Below are 18,399 nucleotides of genomic sequence, written 5' to 3' on the forward strand. Positions count from 1 at the left end.
TCTCTATCTTGCAGGTACACGACCCTCCAAGGATTCAAGCACTTCAGTATGGACATATTTAGCCCATCATCTTCTTCTTCTTCTTCTTGTTTTTTTTTTTTTTTTAAAATTATGACAAGGGAATTGTGGATGCGATTAGTAGGATTGTCAAAGGTAATTGGGATTTAAACGGATTAATTAATTGACTAGTTGGAACATAAATAATATTCTTAAACGGGTCATAAATGGTCCTTAAACGGGTTATACTTGAACCAAATAGACTTAAACGGGTTAATCAGGTTATAAACAATCGGTTTATCGGTCACTCCGAATCAGGTGATCATTGACCCACTACCTTGCACTTGGACCACCCAATTATTAATCGATTGATACTTCAACCCGACACGTTTAAGTAATGGATCAGACCAATCTTGTGCTTCAAACGAAGATGGTGATTCAAGATTTGAGTTTACTCCTTCGTGGTATGTAAAGAAACAGTACTTACTAATCATGGGTAATGAATCATGATAAACCTAATGAGTATTTATGACATAACAAATTAAGTTTGTGTCACTACTTGCCACAATAGCAAAATATGGATGGGTTCATGTGATAGAGAATTTTACCCGAATTTCACTGATAAAGTTTCAGTCCAATAAAAGATTTATATTAAAAGTGTATGCAGAGTGAGAATAAAAAAATATCATTACTATGAAATTGGATCATTGTAAGAAACTTTGAAGTTAATTGCCAGATTTTCTTTTTTCTTTAATTCTATCAGTTTGATCTACCCCAGGAAGAGGGATGGGAGTCAAATGAGTGACTTCAGACTCAAAGAAGGCCCCTATTTGATCTCTTTGTGGGTTCCATTCAACAATGACCAGATCGATTAGTACATGACAATTGTTTCATTCAGACAATCTAAAATTAATCATAGTTTGGAAATCAGGTTTTTTTATTCGAATCGTCTTTTAAAAAAATCTGGTGACTCAGTCTTGTCAAATCGAGTCAAGGTGAGTCATGTTTTTTAATAAAATAAATATATATAAATTAGGAAAAAATCAGAAAAATATGGAAAAATCAGAAAAATATATGAAGATATGAGAAAACCATAAAATAAGAGAAGGGAGTAGAGAAGTTGAGGGTTTCTTATTGTTTTAGAATACGGATTTACTATTTTACTCAACTCAGTTTCTAAGTAATCTGTCTTTATGGTTTTTTTAAAAACGACTAAACTGATTGAGTTTGTCAACACTTGGGTAAGAATATCGAGTCTTATTTGACTCGGACAATTTATGACCCGGTCTCATCATTTTTACTTTGACCTAGTCTTCACAACTTTTGACCAGGTTTTCCAAGATTTTGACTAGACTCGGGTGACTCGCTCCGCCCTAGTCAAACCCGGTTTTGCAACTATGAAATTAATATGATTTATATTATTGGAATATAAAATTTTAAATAAATGATATGGGAGTTTTAATAATAATAACAATATATTTAGCTGATTCAGATCGGAATTGACTATGATCGATGCAGCCAATTCTAATCACTTTCTGTTCGATTCTGACCGATTTGATTCCTGATTCCGTGTTTTGAAATGTTACAAATAACTCTAGATTATCTACATGTCTTAAGAACCAAAGTTGTTTATGGGGGCTAGAGTTCAAAAAAACTCCAAAAATTGGAATCAAATCGGTTGAGTCGACCGATTCGGATCGAAATCAACATCTCATATTTCTTATTTGTTGTGTATTTCATCATCCCATTCATATTTTTGGAAGGTATACATTTCTACTTTTTTCTTTATTTTTTGGGCATAATGTAAATCATTAAAGTGATTGGTTTTAGTGTAAATCACAGTTTTTCCCTTTTCTAATTACTTACAAGAATAGTATGTTATGATTAATGCATTTCAAGTTAGACTTGCATGTTGGTATATGACATATAAGAGAATATTTGGAACAGAGCAACTAACAGAAAGACCGATTTAACTGAGTGAAATCGGGTTTTAATACCTTTCCACTCTCGTAATCTGACCACTAACCTAGACTCTCTGGTCAGATCATGTGGAATCAAATGTAGCCCTTTCTACCCATCATGGACCAGGCTACCTTCATTGAATCCTAGGCCTAAAGCCTAGGTGGTGACTCCTTTTTGTTTGATATTCATGTGGACTAATCTCAAACATCCTCCCCCCCCCCCCCCCCCCTCCCATTTAAACAAGGGTAAACATATGTTATGGACCCATTCAACTCCATCACCCTCGTCGCCAGGGGACCATGGGATTCTTTGGACCCACCCATAAGGTAGAGAAACCCGCATCCAGAGGCCGTGGTACCCACAATACTCAGATAAGTTCATGATTAAAAAATAAAAAAATAAAAAAATAAAACAGAAGTTTCAGATACTCACAAGAAAGTAGAGTTCTTATGATTTCTAGAGAGTCATGGTTATGATGTAGGGACAAATGATTGGGAATCTGTATGGAATTGCAAGGAGTGTTGATACAGATCGATAGAGTTGTTGGAACTTAGACAAGAGATACAGGTGGATGGTAGAAACTACAGATGGTTCAACCGATGAACAAGTACACATCGGGAAAGAAGCAGATTCTTTTGCTTCGGATTTAGCAAGTGGAAGTGTTGAAGTGGGTTGCAACAATAGGATAGGTGGACCATGTCATATCGTGCGGCAGTGGTGAGTTGTATGGAACACCCTAAGTCGGGTGTGTGGGCCATGTTAGTTTGGGTATGGCGCAGACAAGTAAGGACACCCTAGAAAAGGTGTGGGCCATGCTAGTTTGTGTCGACGGATAGGCAGAGACAATGGTGGAGCTTGTAAAATTGACAACACCATTGGTCTTCGTCAGGGTAACTTATAGAATCCAATCCAAGCCAAGGTGGAAATTGTTGGGGTTGGGTGTGTCATGTATTCTACGGGTCCACATAATTAGTATTGGTCTATACTATTAATTGGGTCATGTTTTGGTTCAATTACATGTACATGAGTAGAATTATAATTGCACGGGGATTAGGGTTTTTGGATTCTCTATATATTGTCTATATAGGTAAAACCTAAATACAAGCACAAGGGGATTACTTTATGAGGTGGAGAATGATGTAGAGAATTTTTCAGGTTTAATGAAAAATCTCTGGTTCTCTTGGGTAGATATAGGCATTCGTACTAAAGCACATTCAATTCATCATGTTGTATGATTGTTTGCTAGGTTTCTTCCTCGTGGTTGCGCATTAACCTTCAATACTTTGTAACAAAATCATAGATTTAGAACAAATTTCTAGAGTTTAAAAAAAATTAAAAATGAAGTCAACTAAAAACTTAATTAAATATAAAATTGGAAAACTTAGACTGGATAGAAGAAAACCACATTCTACTACGACATAAACGAAAAAGATTAAAAAAAAAAAAAAAACAAAGATTTCAATGAATGGATTCAAAAAGAAAATAGAATAGATAAGGATAGATATAAAGAGAATCACATCTGTTCACAATGAATAAATAAAGACCTTTTTTTTTTCCCTCTTTGTGCTGGGTTCATCTCTACGATTTCAGATGAGTATAGGCACTTTATCGCTGTTTTGATATGATTGCTTAAGATAGAAATGATAAATTTACCCTTGGTTTAAATTAAATCCATTTATATATGCACATTGTTCATTAGCAGTTTGTGCATAAATAGGTGTACATGATTTCTAGTTTAGAAATACCCCTTCTTTTTTTTTGGGGGGGGGTGGGGTCAGGGTGGGGTAGATTCCTAAACTAAATGAGGCACATGAGGTCTCTCAAACTCCAAATCTCCTGGGCGGCACTGACTTCAACCCTCAACTCTATTTATATTGATTTCTAATGACAAGAAATTAGAGGTTGAAACCATATAAATTAATCATGCAGAAATAGAAATATAATCAAAGAAACAACTGATATACATATAATGAATTTTTATCTTCTCACGTGCGGTGCACTATCCAATGCACCTTTAAAGTGCATCAGATGGTGCATATCACTTGTGTATTATATTTTTAATTTCCCAAATACAAAGGCCACTGTCGAATGTACTTTAAAGGTGCACCGGGCAGTGCACCACACTTGAGAGAATGAAAATCCTACATCTCATACCAAAAACAGCCTTAGACTAGTGTAGTACAGAGCCGTTAGTAAGACTAGAGGCCCCTAGTTGGTCAAGTAGCCGGCTCAAGTTTTCATAAGATGAACCATCCTCCTGAACCGCCTTCCGGGCCACTCGGCTCAATTCCTTGACCTTTTCTCTCGCAGCCTTCCCCTTTTCTCCTCCCATCAACTCCCTCACACCTTCGCTGATCGCCTCCCTCCCTACAATGCCTTTGGGCTCCACCTTCCCAATACTCAACCCTGCACCCAACCCATCAACAGCAAACTTAGCATTAAAGAACTGGTCCGCTATCATGGGCCAGGCCAGAACCGGAACACCTTCCGATATGCTCTCCAGAACTGAATTCCATCCGCAGTGGCTCAAGAACCCGGCGGTCGAACCTTGTGCAAGAATATGTCGTTGATCGACCAATTCTCTCATTATCAAACCCCTACATTTCACCCTCTCCTCCAAACTATTAGGTGTGGACCAAGTCTTGGACCTGACGACCCATATGAAAGGATGACCCGATATCTCCAACCCAAAAGCAACCTCGTCCAGCTGGGCATCTGACAGATCAGCCTGGATCCCAAATGCCACGTAGATTACTGATTCCGGCATGGCATGTTCGGCGAGCCACTTTACACACATGGTATTCTTTGATCAAACCGGTTCAGCCGGTGGGTCATAGAGTATGAGTGGACCAACACACCATGATTTAGCTCCATTAACAAAGAAAGACTCATAGGTGGGCACGTAAGGCCCTTCTAGCTCCATAAAGCTGTTCACGATCACCCCCCAGCTATCCATTTCGTGCTGACCCGCCTCAGATATGAGCCGGATAATCGGGTTGTCCGGGTCCGATGAAAAGAACATCTCCGGCACGTCGGACCGGGTCATAGTGAAGTGGAGTTGAAAACCGGGCAAGTTTAGGGGTACAGTATCTGATGACACATGAAGGTGGGGCGTGTGAAGCGACACGGTCTTACTCATGGCTAATGCAAACACACCCATACCATGGAAGACAAGGCGAGGAACACTAAATTCGCAACAAACAGGGAGAGTCCAGCCGAGGAAGAAATCGGAGATGACACAGATAGGGAGATCATTGGATTGAGACATGTTTTGTAGGAGTTGGTGGAAGGGTTCTTGTAGCTGTTTTGTGGCTTCTAAGAAGTGGAAGTAGAAGGCAATGGAAGGTAACTGAGCTGTGTTTTCACATCCTTTGGGGAGGTTTTGTGTGATAGGGAATGGGATTTCACTGAGATGGATTTGTGGGTATTTGGAGATATGTTTTTGGATGAATGAAGCGTTTCCTGGAGTGGTGATGATGGTGATTTTGATGTTTCTGTGTGTGAGAGCTTTTGAGAGATCTAAGAATGGGATGATATGGCCATAAGCCATGAAAGGGAAGATAACTATGTGGGGTGGTGCTGGAGAACCCATGAAATACTACTGCTGTTGTTGCTGTTGCTCTCTTTCCTCACCTATGAATGTGCAGGAAGAATGATCGGGGAAAGGAGACAGAAATAAGCTTATCTCTCTCTTTCTGATGTGGAAGAGTAAAGAAAGAAGAGAGATGTCGAGAACTCTGTCTCCCCATTTATATATTCACGCAAGTTGACTAAAGAAAAGGAAAGGAAAATAATGGAGTGGCTGAATTGGAAATTGAGAAGAATGGGTGCAACTGCAAGCTCTATTTAACGACCTTAGCCTTTGTTTTGGTAGATTATTGTTCCATAAACAAAGACCCCCTAGATTCTATCGGAGTCGGCTCCTGTCCAGCACCCTGCCTGGGCTGCACGTGCAATGCCGGACACAGTGAGGCGTGAAAAGACCACCTCACCCATGCCCGAGCAATGGTGAGCTGTCTTTTCACGTCTCATTGTGTTCGGCGCTGCACATGCATCCCAGGTAGGGTGCTGGACAGGATCTTTTTTGGAGGTTCTATCGGATCTGGCTCTCCTCCGGCCATGGCGGGAGCTGGAGGGTCCAACCCAGCAAAAACATTCAAAAACAGGGGATATAGTCCCATCTATGAAATTACCAAAATCATCCTTGTTTTTTGGTGTTTTTGCTTGGCCGACCCTCTAGCTCCCACCATGGCTGGAAGAAAGTCAAATTGCTTTTGCTCTCTCCATCTTATCTGCTGATTTTTTGTTGGACAAATGTTTTCTGTACTACAGCACAGCCTGCGTCTAGACACATAGACCTACCATTAGGGGACGGGATGATTATTTCACCCCCATGTGTCTGGCACAGCCTGAGTCTGAACGTTTGGCCTTTTTTTTTTTTTGATACCATTGCCTTGTCTAACTGACAGAAGATTATTTTTATCGGCAAGTAACATGGAAAAATGGAATAGCACAAAAGGACAAAAGAGATGATGGACTTTGAACTTTGGACTTTGGAAATAAAACAAAACTTTGGAGCTTTTGGAGTTTGGAGTGAGAGACACAACACATTTGCAGTTTCCCCTACGAAGTACTCTGGGTGGCTCAAGAAGAGCTTCATTAGGTAGGACCTTATAGGGGTGTCAATTGATCCGGTTCTGGGTTATCAGTCTGATTTTTTATCGATTTCAGCCTAAGGGGTCAGTATCACAATCGGACTAATAAGCTAACTGATTATAAATTTAAAATCCAAGACCATTACCTAATGGGTGGGCTGTTTTTTATTCTTAAACAGTTTTAATCAGTCTAAAATTATTAAAAAAAAATATCCCTTAACACATGTTACATATATTTAATAATAGAATTAAATACATATGCACCCCCTAAATCGTCCAAATATTTCACATGCCCCCTAGAGATTCTGACAATTCTACATACACCCCTTGATAATTTCATGCCCAGCCCTACTTTTCAACTTAATCCCAATTAAGTTCACGCTGTTAATATCAGGCGTTAGACATTAAAAACTTTTTTTTATTAGCGAAACTACCCTTTCTTCTAACCACCCCTATAATTTGAAAAGATCTTATTGCCCTGCCCCTATTTGTTCTTAAGAAACTAACCCCCACCCAACCTATGTTACCTGTTGCTCCGTGACCCGTTGCTGCTCCGGGAACCAACTCTTGCTCTGATGACGACCAACTGCTGCAAGTAAATTCTTCTTCTTCTCTGCTTCTTATTTTTTAGGGTAAAGTATACGTACCACCCTATAATGCACCCAATATTCCTCGTACCCCCCTAAGCTTCAGATAAGTCTACATACCACCCCTCAATATTCCACGTACCACCCCTACTTTACCCCCCTCATGCCATTTAAGTCCACGCCAGATATTAAATGCTAAAAGATGACCAAACTACCATTTCTTCTATCTTCTTTAAAATTTGAAAAGACCTAATTGCCCTGACCTATTTGCTAAAATTTGAAAAGACCAAAATGCCCTCATCTTCCCCAAATCATCATCTTCTTTTACATACCCACCACCACCCACCAATAACACCATCAGCATCCCACCGTGATGGGGAGGCTCAATCTGATTCCCTGGGTCTGAACGATGTTATCCATATCGACCCTTCTGATGGGGAGGCTCTGATTCCCTGGGTGGCAGTAACAAGCAGGTTAATAAATCTGGGCAAGATGTTCAATCGTTGTCGGATTCTCCAATGATGGAAACCAATTCATCTTTTGGTTCAACAACTTCTTCGCCTTCTATGTCTAATTTGCCTCCGATTCGGGTTCATGTTGAGGATGGTGTTCGCTTGCATGATCAAAAGGTTGGGCTAGAGGAACATTTCTCGCAGCTGAGTGTCGCTGCTCCGCACAAGCAAGAGGAGGGTTTTGTTTCCTTGACTTCTCCGCGACCTGTTCCGACCATCGTCGCAGCTGCAGCAATGGCGCCAGCTATTACGGTTAACCCTACCACTGTTGCTAGTGAAAACTCCGGCCAGGTTTACTCGGACGATGAGCGATCAGATCACGGAGCCCTTAATGGTTTTCGGAAGCTGCCACAGCCGCAATTGCAACAGAGGATGGGAGTTGATTTACCTTCCCCGGATGCAGCTGCAAGGTATCCTCAATCTCTCTGCTTCTTCTCTTCTTAGTTCTTTTTATGTTTATTTCGATTTCTCGATTTCTATATTTCTGAGGAATTGGGATGTTAAATTAGATTGATTCAGTTTTTATTTGATTGGAAAACGATTTCTGAATTGTTTAAAAAATGTTGTAGAGATGCCAATTCTCACCCAAAGCTAGTGTTCTATCAAGATCCAGTCGCACCTGCATCTCCCGCTAGAGACAACAGGGTCCCTACGATTCCAATTGATCCGAAAGCTAACATGTCTGATCCAAGCTATCGGATCCAGATGCAGCAACAGCAACTTCAGGATGCTGGGTACATCTTGCCTTCACAATTGGATCATCACCAGCAGCAGCAATTCATCCCGGCAGGCACGCATTACATCCACCATCACGCCACAGGACCAGTACCCGTCTCTTCATACGATCCAATGTACCCTTCGGCGCAGTAGCAGCAGCAGCTTCCTCACCAACTCGATCAGCAGCAATACGCAATGTATTTCTTGCCTATTAGGCAACCACAAGCTTACAACTTGCCTGTTCAATCCTATGTAGGCGACACTCTAACCATCCCATCTAGTCGACCCTCAACACCACCCAACCCTGCCATGATCACTTCTGCTGCTGCTTTCAAAGAGCCCGTTGCGCCTGTTTATCCCCCCATGACCGCAACTCCTCCTGCTAAGCCCGAATCGGCAGCCCATGTGTACAGAACGGCTGCCACAGCAGCTCCACCGCTCATTCACGTGCCTTCGAATCAACATCAGCAGCAGATTTTGGGTTACCATCCGATGCATCACCCGTCTCAGTCAATCGCCGTTGCTGCTAACTATGCATACGAATACACCGATCCTGCGGCTCCCAACTCAACGAGAGGTGGAGGAAGTAGAGGAGGCGAGGAGAGACAGTGAGGTGGGGCTTCACGGTGGGATGGTGATGGTGTTAATGGTGGGGGGGGGGGGGTGGTGGGTATGTAAAAGAAGATGATGATTTGGGGAAGATGAGGGCATTTTGGTCTTTTCCAATTTTAGCAAATAGGTCAGGGCAATTAGGTCTTTTCAAAGTTTAGAAAAGATAGAAGAAAGGGTAATTCGATCATCTTTTAGCATTTAATACCTGGTGTGGACTTAAATGGCATTAGGGGGTAAAGCAAGGGTGGTACGTGGAATATTGAGGGGTGGTACGTGGACTTATCAGAAGCTTAGGGGGGTACGAGGAATATTGGGTGCATTATAGGGGGTAAGTGTACTTTACCCTATTTTTTAAGTTCCTAATCACATATATAGATTCAAACTATTTATACACTCTACAGGGGCTTTTGGATCGCAAAATATACAAAAGGATCTTCCATCAAGAAGCTATAGATATTTTCCCTAGACTTAACTCCTCTCAGGTTCCTGCTCGGTTAGGTTCGCAGGTTCCTCTCATAGGGGATCGAAAATGACGACCTCACCCCCTGCCCAAATACACTACCCGGGTGGGGTGAGGTTGTCATTTTCGCCCTCCCTATGAAAGGAACCTACGAACCTAACCGGGCAAGGAACCTGAGAGGAGAAAAATGGTGTGAGAAAACATGGCTTGAAGACCGGGAGTCTTTTCTAGGCATTGCAAGGCTAGGGTTTCTATTTTCTTGTCACCGAAGATGAGCTCAGTGAGAACCGTGGTTCCTTTGGAAACGCAGGCGTAGAGGATCAAATCGGATCACAAGACATCAATTGATTAGAGAAGGTTGAGGTACCTTCTCAACAATTTGCAGAAAATTCCTTCCCGAAGATTGATCGATTTCAAATCAAAATTAATGACGAAATGAAATTCTACATTTGCGCCTTTCAATCTTGAGCCATCACAAATTGGAAAACGAGGATCCATACCTTATTACGATTGTTCCCCGTAAGATCGGGGATCTGGCTCCTCTCCAGGGAACTTAGCACCTAGGGCACGCCCAGGGGGCATCCAAGGATGAGACTGTGCTGCACACATCTCAGAGCATGCCTAGGGATGTGTGCAGCACAAACCAACGGCTGGATGCTCTCTGGGCGTGCTGGGCTCCCTGGAGACGAGCTCAACTCTAGGATCGGTTAATCAGATTGAAATCCGAGAAAATTCTAATCTCCAAGCCAAAAAGATGGTAAACAATTCTCTTAATCGAATCTGATTCCTCGATTCTTGTGATCTGCAAGAGCGACAGGGTACAGAGAGACGCGAGATTGAAGGTTTTCAATCATTGTTCATGAATCAAAGAAATTTGAAAAAGATTTTGGTTTTGAAACTTAAAATAAAGAAAATAGAAGGATACGAAGAATAACGGAACGAGGGAGACTCTCTCTCAGATGAGTAGAGTTGCTCGGTCAGGTTCTTAGTTAGTAAGTTCGGGAACGGCAATTGAACGCGAACGGATACGTACGGCAATTAAACGGACTAGACGGTAATAATACTTTTAAAAAATCCGGCTTCATAAAACGCATACGGTAATAATATGGTACGCATTTAATACAGGTATAATACGGCATAGACGGCAATAATACTTTTAAAAAAACAGACATATATTCATTATATAACATGCATTCACCACCTAATAAACAAAATAATATCATGATTTTATGAACTAAAATAAACACAATAATATAATATGCTATATAACATCTCTAAGATTATCATTTAACATACCAAAATATCAATAATCTACAAGAAATGAATGTAGATTGTCTGAAAATGAGATGAGCAAGTCGATTACCTTATCATTAAATCATTCTTCCAGCATTACATTTCTTTCTATCTACAATGAGATAACCATATATTTTTAGCCAGATGTGTTCTTGTGAAGGGGGATGAGTTCCCACTAATTAACCAACACAAGACAAGAGGGAGAGTTCCAGATATGGATCTCCACTGTACACATTAGCTACAAGAGACAGAAAAACAAGAATAAAATAGAATAGAGATTGAGCCGTTCTCACCAATATCACATCAGATTCATTTGCTTCACTACCACCATCAAAGTTCAAAGACCAGAGAAGCAAGAGGAGAGTACAAGACTTAAGTGCCGCTTTGTTGAATGGAGATGGCGAGGATGATTGGAGATGGAGGGCGGCTACTGTCGCCTGCTACGGTTGGATGTTTAACGCAAATCGAAAGGGACGAAAGGGAAAGTGAAATCGTTTCCCAAAATTCTAATCTTTTGGGTAATTTTTTTTTTTTTAAAAAAAATGTATAATATGCATATTATATGAGTATAATACTCGATCGATTAAAAAATGCGTTTTTTTTATAAAAATACAAGAAAATAAGGGGACGGGAGTATTATATGTTTAAAAATATGGGAACCCATATAATACGCATATTATACGCGAATTTACTAACTAAGGTTAGGTTCGAAACTTTGGAGATCGCCGATGAGATAGAGCTAAACGCCTATCGGTTTGTTACCTCTGAGCTGTGAAGACCACAAATTTTCCAACTCGACTCGTTTTCTCAAAACATTGATGACTCGGCCTGATCACTTCAAGTCAAAACGAGTCATGTTTTAGAATTAACATTCACACATGTGGGCACCTGCTTTAGCCACTGGTCCATATGCATTGATTAGGGGTTAGTGAGGATTTCAAGGCTCACCATGTACAAGTTTTTTTTTTTTTTTTTTTTTTGATGAAAGACCATGTACAAGTAGAGATGTAAACGGATCGGATTCAGCTCGGATAGTGTTATATCTGCATCTGCATTCGATTAGCTTTCGGGCGAATTCGGATAGTGCTAAACGGATATGGACACGGATTTGGATCGAATATTTTATCCGTTTACATGTAAATATAGCTTTTCGGAGAATTATAGCCTATCTGTATACATATCCGTTTAGCTTTCGAACGGATTCGGATAATATTAAACGGATACGAATACACATACGAAAACAAATTTTGACTATTCATTTACATCCCTATGTACAAGCTAATATTTGGCAAAACCGAAGATTGATTAGTAATTCTTAAGTCCTCCCGCCACAAGTCCCCAACATTTATACCCTACTTTATTTTTTTTATTTTAAAATAGTATATTTTTATTATATGAATTAAATGGAAGTGTGTAAAGGAAGCCTTTGACTCGTCCGTTTCTTTCTTCCTCCTCCTCTTTCTCCCTCTCTCTTTCCATTTTTTTCATAAAAATCAACTCCTTTGTTCAGTAAAATAGTATGGAAAGATGCAGAGGCAGCATCACCGGCGAGCAATTAGAAGAAAGAGATCTTGAGGGAGGCGTTTGCGGCGAGCCTTGAAAGCTACTCGTGTCGTGTCGTTCATATCAGATCCGCTACTCACCATCTCCCCCGTTGCTCTGCTACTCGTTTATCTTCCACTCTCTGCTACTCATTTTTCTTCCATTCAATAAACAACCAACCCTCTCTTTTTGTAAGGGTTCTTGGTGGTTTTGGACTCTGAAGTGCAACTATTCGACAGACCATGACGATTTCTTTCCTTATCGTGTCGTTCATCTCAGTCCATGGCTTTGGACTCTGATATTAACGCTATGGACTTAAATGGGATTAAGTTGAAAATTAGGGGGTGTGTATGGAATTATCAGAATCTCAGGGGGCATGTGGAATATTTGGACGATTTAGGAGGTGCATGTGTATTTAATCCTTAATAATATTATAATAGGAAAAATTTCACAGACACCCCCTATACGTATACAATAGATCACGGACACTCCAAACCTTGTCAAAATATCAACCTTTCCCTTAACGTTAAGCATAGTTAGCATCCAAACTTGAAATGTCCATTTTAACCCAATTAATGAGTTCTTGGGAAAAGGAGTTTCATTGCAACTCATTAGTGTTGTTCATGGCGACCCAGGTCAGTCACTTCTTCCTTCCTATTCCCCATCCCCATCCCCATCTCATCCCCATCCCCATCCCCATCCCTTTTCTTCTCTTCATTTCCATCTTTCTTTCTTCGTTACCATAAGTGAGCTAGTGAACTGAAATTCCATAACTCTGGTTTTCTTCCTTTTCCTTTTCTGTCCCATCTAAAAAACTTCATTGAAGCTGCAGGAGACCCATAACAGAACTTCAACACCTCTTCAACGTGCTCTGGCAACGGAGAAATTTCGGTGCGTGATAATGCAGCTTCAAGTTCAGGAACAGGGGCTTTGGAGATGATTTCAAAGAAAATCTTCACACTCGGAGAGATATTTGCGTTGTCATGATATGAAGAGAATAGTTGTGGTCTCAGAATAGAGAGAATTTTTGAGTTGTTGCTCTGCGAGTGTTTCGAGGGACTAATGAGGGTTGCACTTCTAGGGTTTTCGGCCATGACCGCCATTAATTAAGTTTAAACAGAAGTCAGTCTTTAATTGAGAAGATAAAGCAAAAGCTCCAAAACGATACAGAAACCTTTCAAATCCCTAATCCAAAACCCTAAAATGGATCATCGAAACCCTGTATTGATAATTCAATAAGTGGATTTCATCAAGGAAACTGAAATTCAAGAGCAAAATAATTGAAATTTTGGAGATTTTTCGCAATTCGACACAATGAGCCAAACTCTGATTCCGGCGCTTTTTCACCTCGGTGGTGGCATAGCAACAGTTATAGGGCGTTTCAGTGACGTCGTTCAGGTGAAGGTTTAGGGTTTGTAGGATGTGAGCAGAGAGGGATTTCTTTATCGGAATCTTCTTCTGCTTTATCTTCATTGGAAGCATTAGAAGACTTTCTTTATCTAAATCTTTTTCTGCTTCATCTTCATTGGAAGCATTTGAAGACTCTGTAAGAGTTAACGAGAAGAAGACAAGGACAAAAAACAATCTTCACTGCAAACTTCAAGGTTTGAGCTGAATTGAAGACGAGGATGAGAATGGTGCTTGTTTTTGGGGTTTTAACCTTAAGGGTATTATGGGAAGTTCACCCTGTGGCAAGGTTAATTTTCCCATTATAAAAGAGTTAACAGCCACTTAACTGCACAAACCTAATGGAGTGGACTAAGTTGACATAAAGTCATAAAATAAGGGGTGTCGATGATATTTTGACAAGGTTTGGGGTGTCCGTGATATATTGTATACTTACAGGGGGTATCCGTGAAATTTTCCCATTATAATAAGACACTAATTTCAATCACATGAGATATGCTTCATGTTTTTTTTCTTTCTCAAATCACAAAATAGTTTACAGTACCTCTTGGTTTGTATTAATTAATAAATAGGAACACCACCACCCTCAAAAGTTAGGATTATTTTAAGGTATGTTTTTAAGTTAGCATTCCTAAATGGACCTTTAAATTTACAATCAAATCCTTGGTAAAATAGTATATCAAACAAGTGGTACTAGCCAAAATTCAAAGACTGAAAAAAAAGAAATAAAGGGTTTGACCTTAGCTCTCATGATCTTCAATCTTAAGAATTATATAATAGATAGGGTTTGTAAGTGAATTTGTTCAGGTTCCACCGGTTCCTAATTGGTAAATCTGGAACCAAACCAATAACTTATCGGTAGATCCGGAACCGGACCGATAAGCTATTGGGTGGGTCAATTCTTGTTCCTAGCGGGCCGATTCCTGATTCAAGTCCTAAATTGACACCCTTATCTTTGGGGTGTGTAAAGAAAGTATTTGAAAAATATTGTACTCAATTTCTTGGTAGGATTTATTCAACTTGCAATAATTTATTTTTTTTTTGTGTGGCAAAAATCAACTTTATTCATTGGAAAGTGAAAAACTCTTAGCTTCAGAGTTACAAGTCTCCAATAATCATGAGTGGAACTAAGTCATATTGTCATTTACATAATCACAGTGTCTTCCTTGCTAGAGAGTCAACAATCATGTTAATCTCTGTAGAAATTTTCTCAAATCTTCTAAAATTTGAACTCACCAAAGTAAGTGACTAGATGTAGAATGCCCTCTCAATAGGCTGTAGTGCTGTACCAGAACTGGTATATTATGACCCTGTTTGTTTGCCGGACAAAATGGAATAAGAAAGTTAAAGTTATGGGAATCACACATGTAGTAGGGTTAAACAAAACAAAAGAAAAGCAAAGGGAAAGATGGGAAAGGTGATACTGTGGGGTCCACATTAAATAAATAACCAAATTCAACATCTTTTTTCTTCTTTTTCCTCCTCTTCTTCTTCGTCATTTTTTTGTTTTTTTTTGTTTTTTGGGGTAAGATTCTTCTTCTTCATCATGGTAGCAACGGAAAGGGTAAGCGAAACACTCAACCCAACACTGATTGTAATCACCCTTATAGTTATGTCTTCATCATAACAAAAACAACTAATGAAATCATCGTAGCTGAAGGGGTTGGAGAAGCTGATGTCATCATAGAAATTCATACTGTAATCCAAATCGGAATTGTTATAATAACCATAACAACAATGAAAATCGAAAAATGGTAGAACTTTGAAGAAAAGTGGGGTGGAATAACTCCCTTGCCATATAAGTAGACAATCATCCTTAATTAAAGCATACTGTCTGTTAGTTTCCCATCGCCCGCATGAAAATAAATAATTGATTTTTTTAGAATTTTATGGAAAACCATCATATTATCCCATCCCACTTATTTTCATGACCGAAGAGGGCTATCCCTAAACGGATGCGGTTGCGAATCGAATTTGGATTTTTGACTATCCGTTTACATTCTGACTTGTGTAACCGAGACCTTCCTCCCCCGAAAAATACAATTCACTCTCAATCCATGTCTCTTAATTGTCATAGTCTCATGATTCTCATTTCCTCGGTCCTTAGAACTTGTTGAATCTTCAGAAACCTTCAAGACCATTAGTTTTCTTTTTTCACGAATTACTGCATTTGTCTGAGTGATCCACAATGCATGAACAGCCTCCGTAAAATCTAGTATTGTATCGGTAGAAGTAGAATAAGTGATGTGGCATACTCTAGATTATCTTATATCTATTCTACTTACTTAATAGTATGGAAATACGTTCATTTCCTCTGCATCCACCCCGATCTATGATACTATATATCGAAGTGACACAAGGGATCTAAAGAAGAATAGAGACTAGAGTATAGCACAGACTGAAACGGGTGAAATCAAAGGACATTACTTGAATGTTACGGCAGGTACTATCTATATTTGTCCATGTTATGAAAGAGATATCATCTATGGAATAGATAATGAATAGGAATAGAAAGAGCTATCCATTTTAAACAATACATGTCTTTCACATTCAACTATAGCAATCTTCCTTATTTTTCAATGGCAGTTTCAAAGAAATGTAGTTCTATGTCAAAAAAGCATATTCGTAAAAAAAAAATGGGCAGCAGTAAAAGCTTTTTCATTAGCGAACTATCTCCATATTTCCTCTTTTATCACAGTTCTATTCGGAACAACACAGGTCATGCTATATCCTTTCATCCCCCATTTGATCTAATCCTTACTATCGCCCGACTTTCCCCTGAAACAATCGGAGACATTCTATTACCTTCTTGACTAGGCTTTACCGAAAAGAAATCTTTCTTTTTTCAATTTTTAATAAAAACCTATTATCTAACCAATCTCAATCCGATATTGATTGAATGAATGTCTGAGCACTCAGTCCGAGACTCTTCTGAGTCTACTCTTTGGCCCCTTCCACTACTACTAATGTTATTACAAGCTGATCTTCCCCAAGAGTTCAGTCTTTCCCCGCTCAATCATTGGAGTTCTCACCTTCTTTACTGAATCCTGTCCATAAATATCAATGTGGGATTATGACGAGCAATAGTCTCCAAGTACTAAGCTTGGAAGTCGCAATCTTCGGCCTCCTCCAACACATTGGAGACCCCTGAATATATAATATGGAGGCAAAGATCTATTTATGAAATAGTTCAAGAAAGAGTCGTCTCATTTTCTTCCTTCTTCGTTATTTCTAATTCATTCAAAGACTTGCTCTTGTATACTCAGAAAGGAAGGCGAGACTGTCGGCACTTACGCAGATCCATCCAAGCACTGGAAAGGACCAAGCCATAAGCATACTAACACACCAGAACTTACTAAAGAAGCAACGGCAAGAGCGGTCTAGTCTGTGGCTGAGTGAGACCAGACAACTAGGCGCAATAATTTTTTATTATTAGTTGGATATCTATTCTCAGACAAATTTTTTTCTGGATTATTTGAATTTTTTTCCAGATATCTCTAAACGGATATGGATACCCCTAAACGAATATGAATGCGAACCGAATTCAAATTTACGAATATCTATTTATATCCCTAACAGGGTGGCGCTCTTTCTCCCTTAATTAAAATATAATATCCCATCATCAGATCATGGAACTCTCTATTTTTCTTGAAGCACACACACCAAGGGAAGAAGAAAACATGACTAAGACAGTCTCTTCGTTGTGAAATGGAGACATGAATTCAAGAATAATTAAGTCTCTTTGTTGTGTATAATAATTCCGATACATTATACATGTGCGCAAATCCCATGTATATTATGTATCGCCTCATCGTATTTACTTGGGTTTGTTGAAGAGCCTTTTGGTTTTAGGTTTGCCGACACTTTGAGATACGTTTTTTGGGTTCAATGGTTGCCGGTATTTGATTTCGTGGGGGGAAGAGTTAATTTACAAACGACATCACATAATGGACTTAAGTGTATGGAAATAGACATTGTCAAAAACCTTAATCCATTGAATAGTCAATATCAGAGAGACCTAACTAGTGATTGAACATAAAACATTTTTAAAAATGATTTACACATGGTAAATAATTTATAAAACTGTTCCTGGTACTAGAATTTTCGTTCAATCACAATGAGACAACTCTCTCAAGATGTTCTCCCCTTCAAGAAATGGATTCTTTGTTCTACATCTCTTCCATCTATAATGGAACACAACACGTCAAGTGCATAGATATGTAGCTAATGTAGGCATCAACCTTTGGTACACTACAGACGCATGATGCACGATTACAACGGTAAAGATCTCTCAGGTATATGGAAAAAACAACTATTAGAGAATCTTGTTGCTCAAACAACTGGCGGTATTCCATATAAGAATCTTGAATAATCACGTCAATATATATACTATATGAATGCTCACATTCATATTCTACAATCACATTCAAGGATATACAGTGTAACAACCATAAGAACAAAATGCTTAATTCTAACTTAAAAGTCATACCTAGGGCAATCATTGCACATAAAATATTAATGCAGTTTATAAATACAATCTTTATTAAAATGGATTTGATAGATACACACATCTATGTAACTATATATCCAACAATAAGTATATGAGATTAGCTTAGTTTTGATTACGGCTGCAACAGGGTTGGGTTGGGCCGGGC

The 18,399-nt window shown here is 39.3% G+C and overlaps 2 protein-coding genes across 2 annotated transcripts; both read right to left on the reverse strand.

The window, feature by feature from the left end:
• Positions 1–4,129: 4,129 nt before the first annotated feature.
• LOC122647994 (UDP-glycosyltransferase 90A1-like) lies at positions 4,130–4,726 on the reverse strand. Its single transcript, XM_043841274.1, has one exon. The coding sequence runs from the start codon at positions 4,724–4,726 to the stop codon at positions 4,130–4,132; it is 597 nt and encodes a 198-aa protein (XP_043697209.1).
• Positions 4,727–4,768: 42 nt separating this feature from the next.
• LOC122647996 (scopoletin glucosyltransferase-like) lies at positions 4,769–5,551 on the reverse strand. The gene has a single exon (XM_043841275.1). It carries the CDS (start codon positions 5,549–5,551, stop codon positions 4,769–4,771), a length of 783 nt encoding a protein of 260 aa, XP_043697210.1.
• Positions 5,552–18,399: the final 12,848 nt, after the last annotated feature.

The sequence above is a fragment of the Telopea speciosissima genome, unplaced genomic scaffold (genome assembly GCF_018873765.1).
Source record: "Telopea speciosissima isolate NSW1024214 ecotype Mountain lineage unplaced genomic scaffold, Tspe_v1 Tspe_v1.0352, whole genome shotgun sequence".
Classification (NCBI taxonomy): domain Eukaryota; kingdom Viridiplantae; phylum Streptophyta; class Magnoliopsida; order Proteales; family Proteaceae; genus Telopea; species Telopea speciosissima.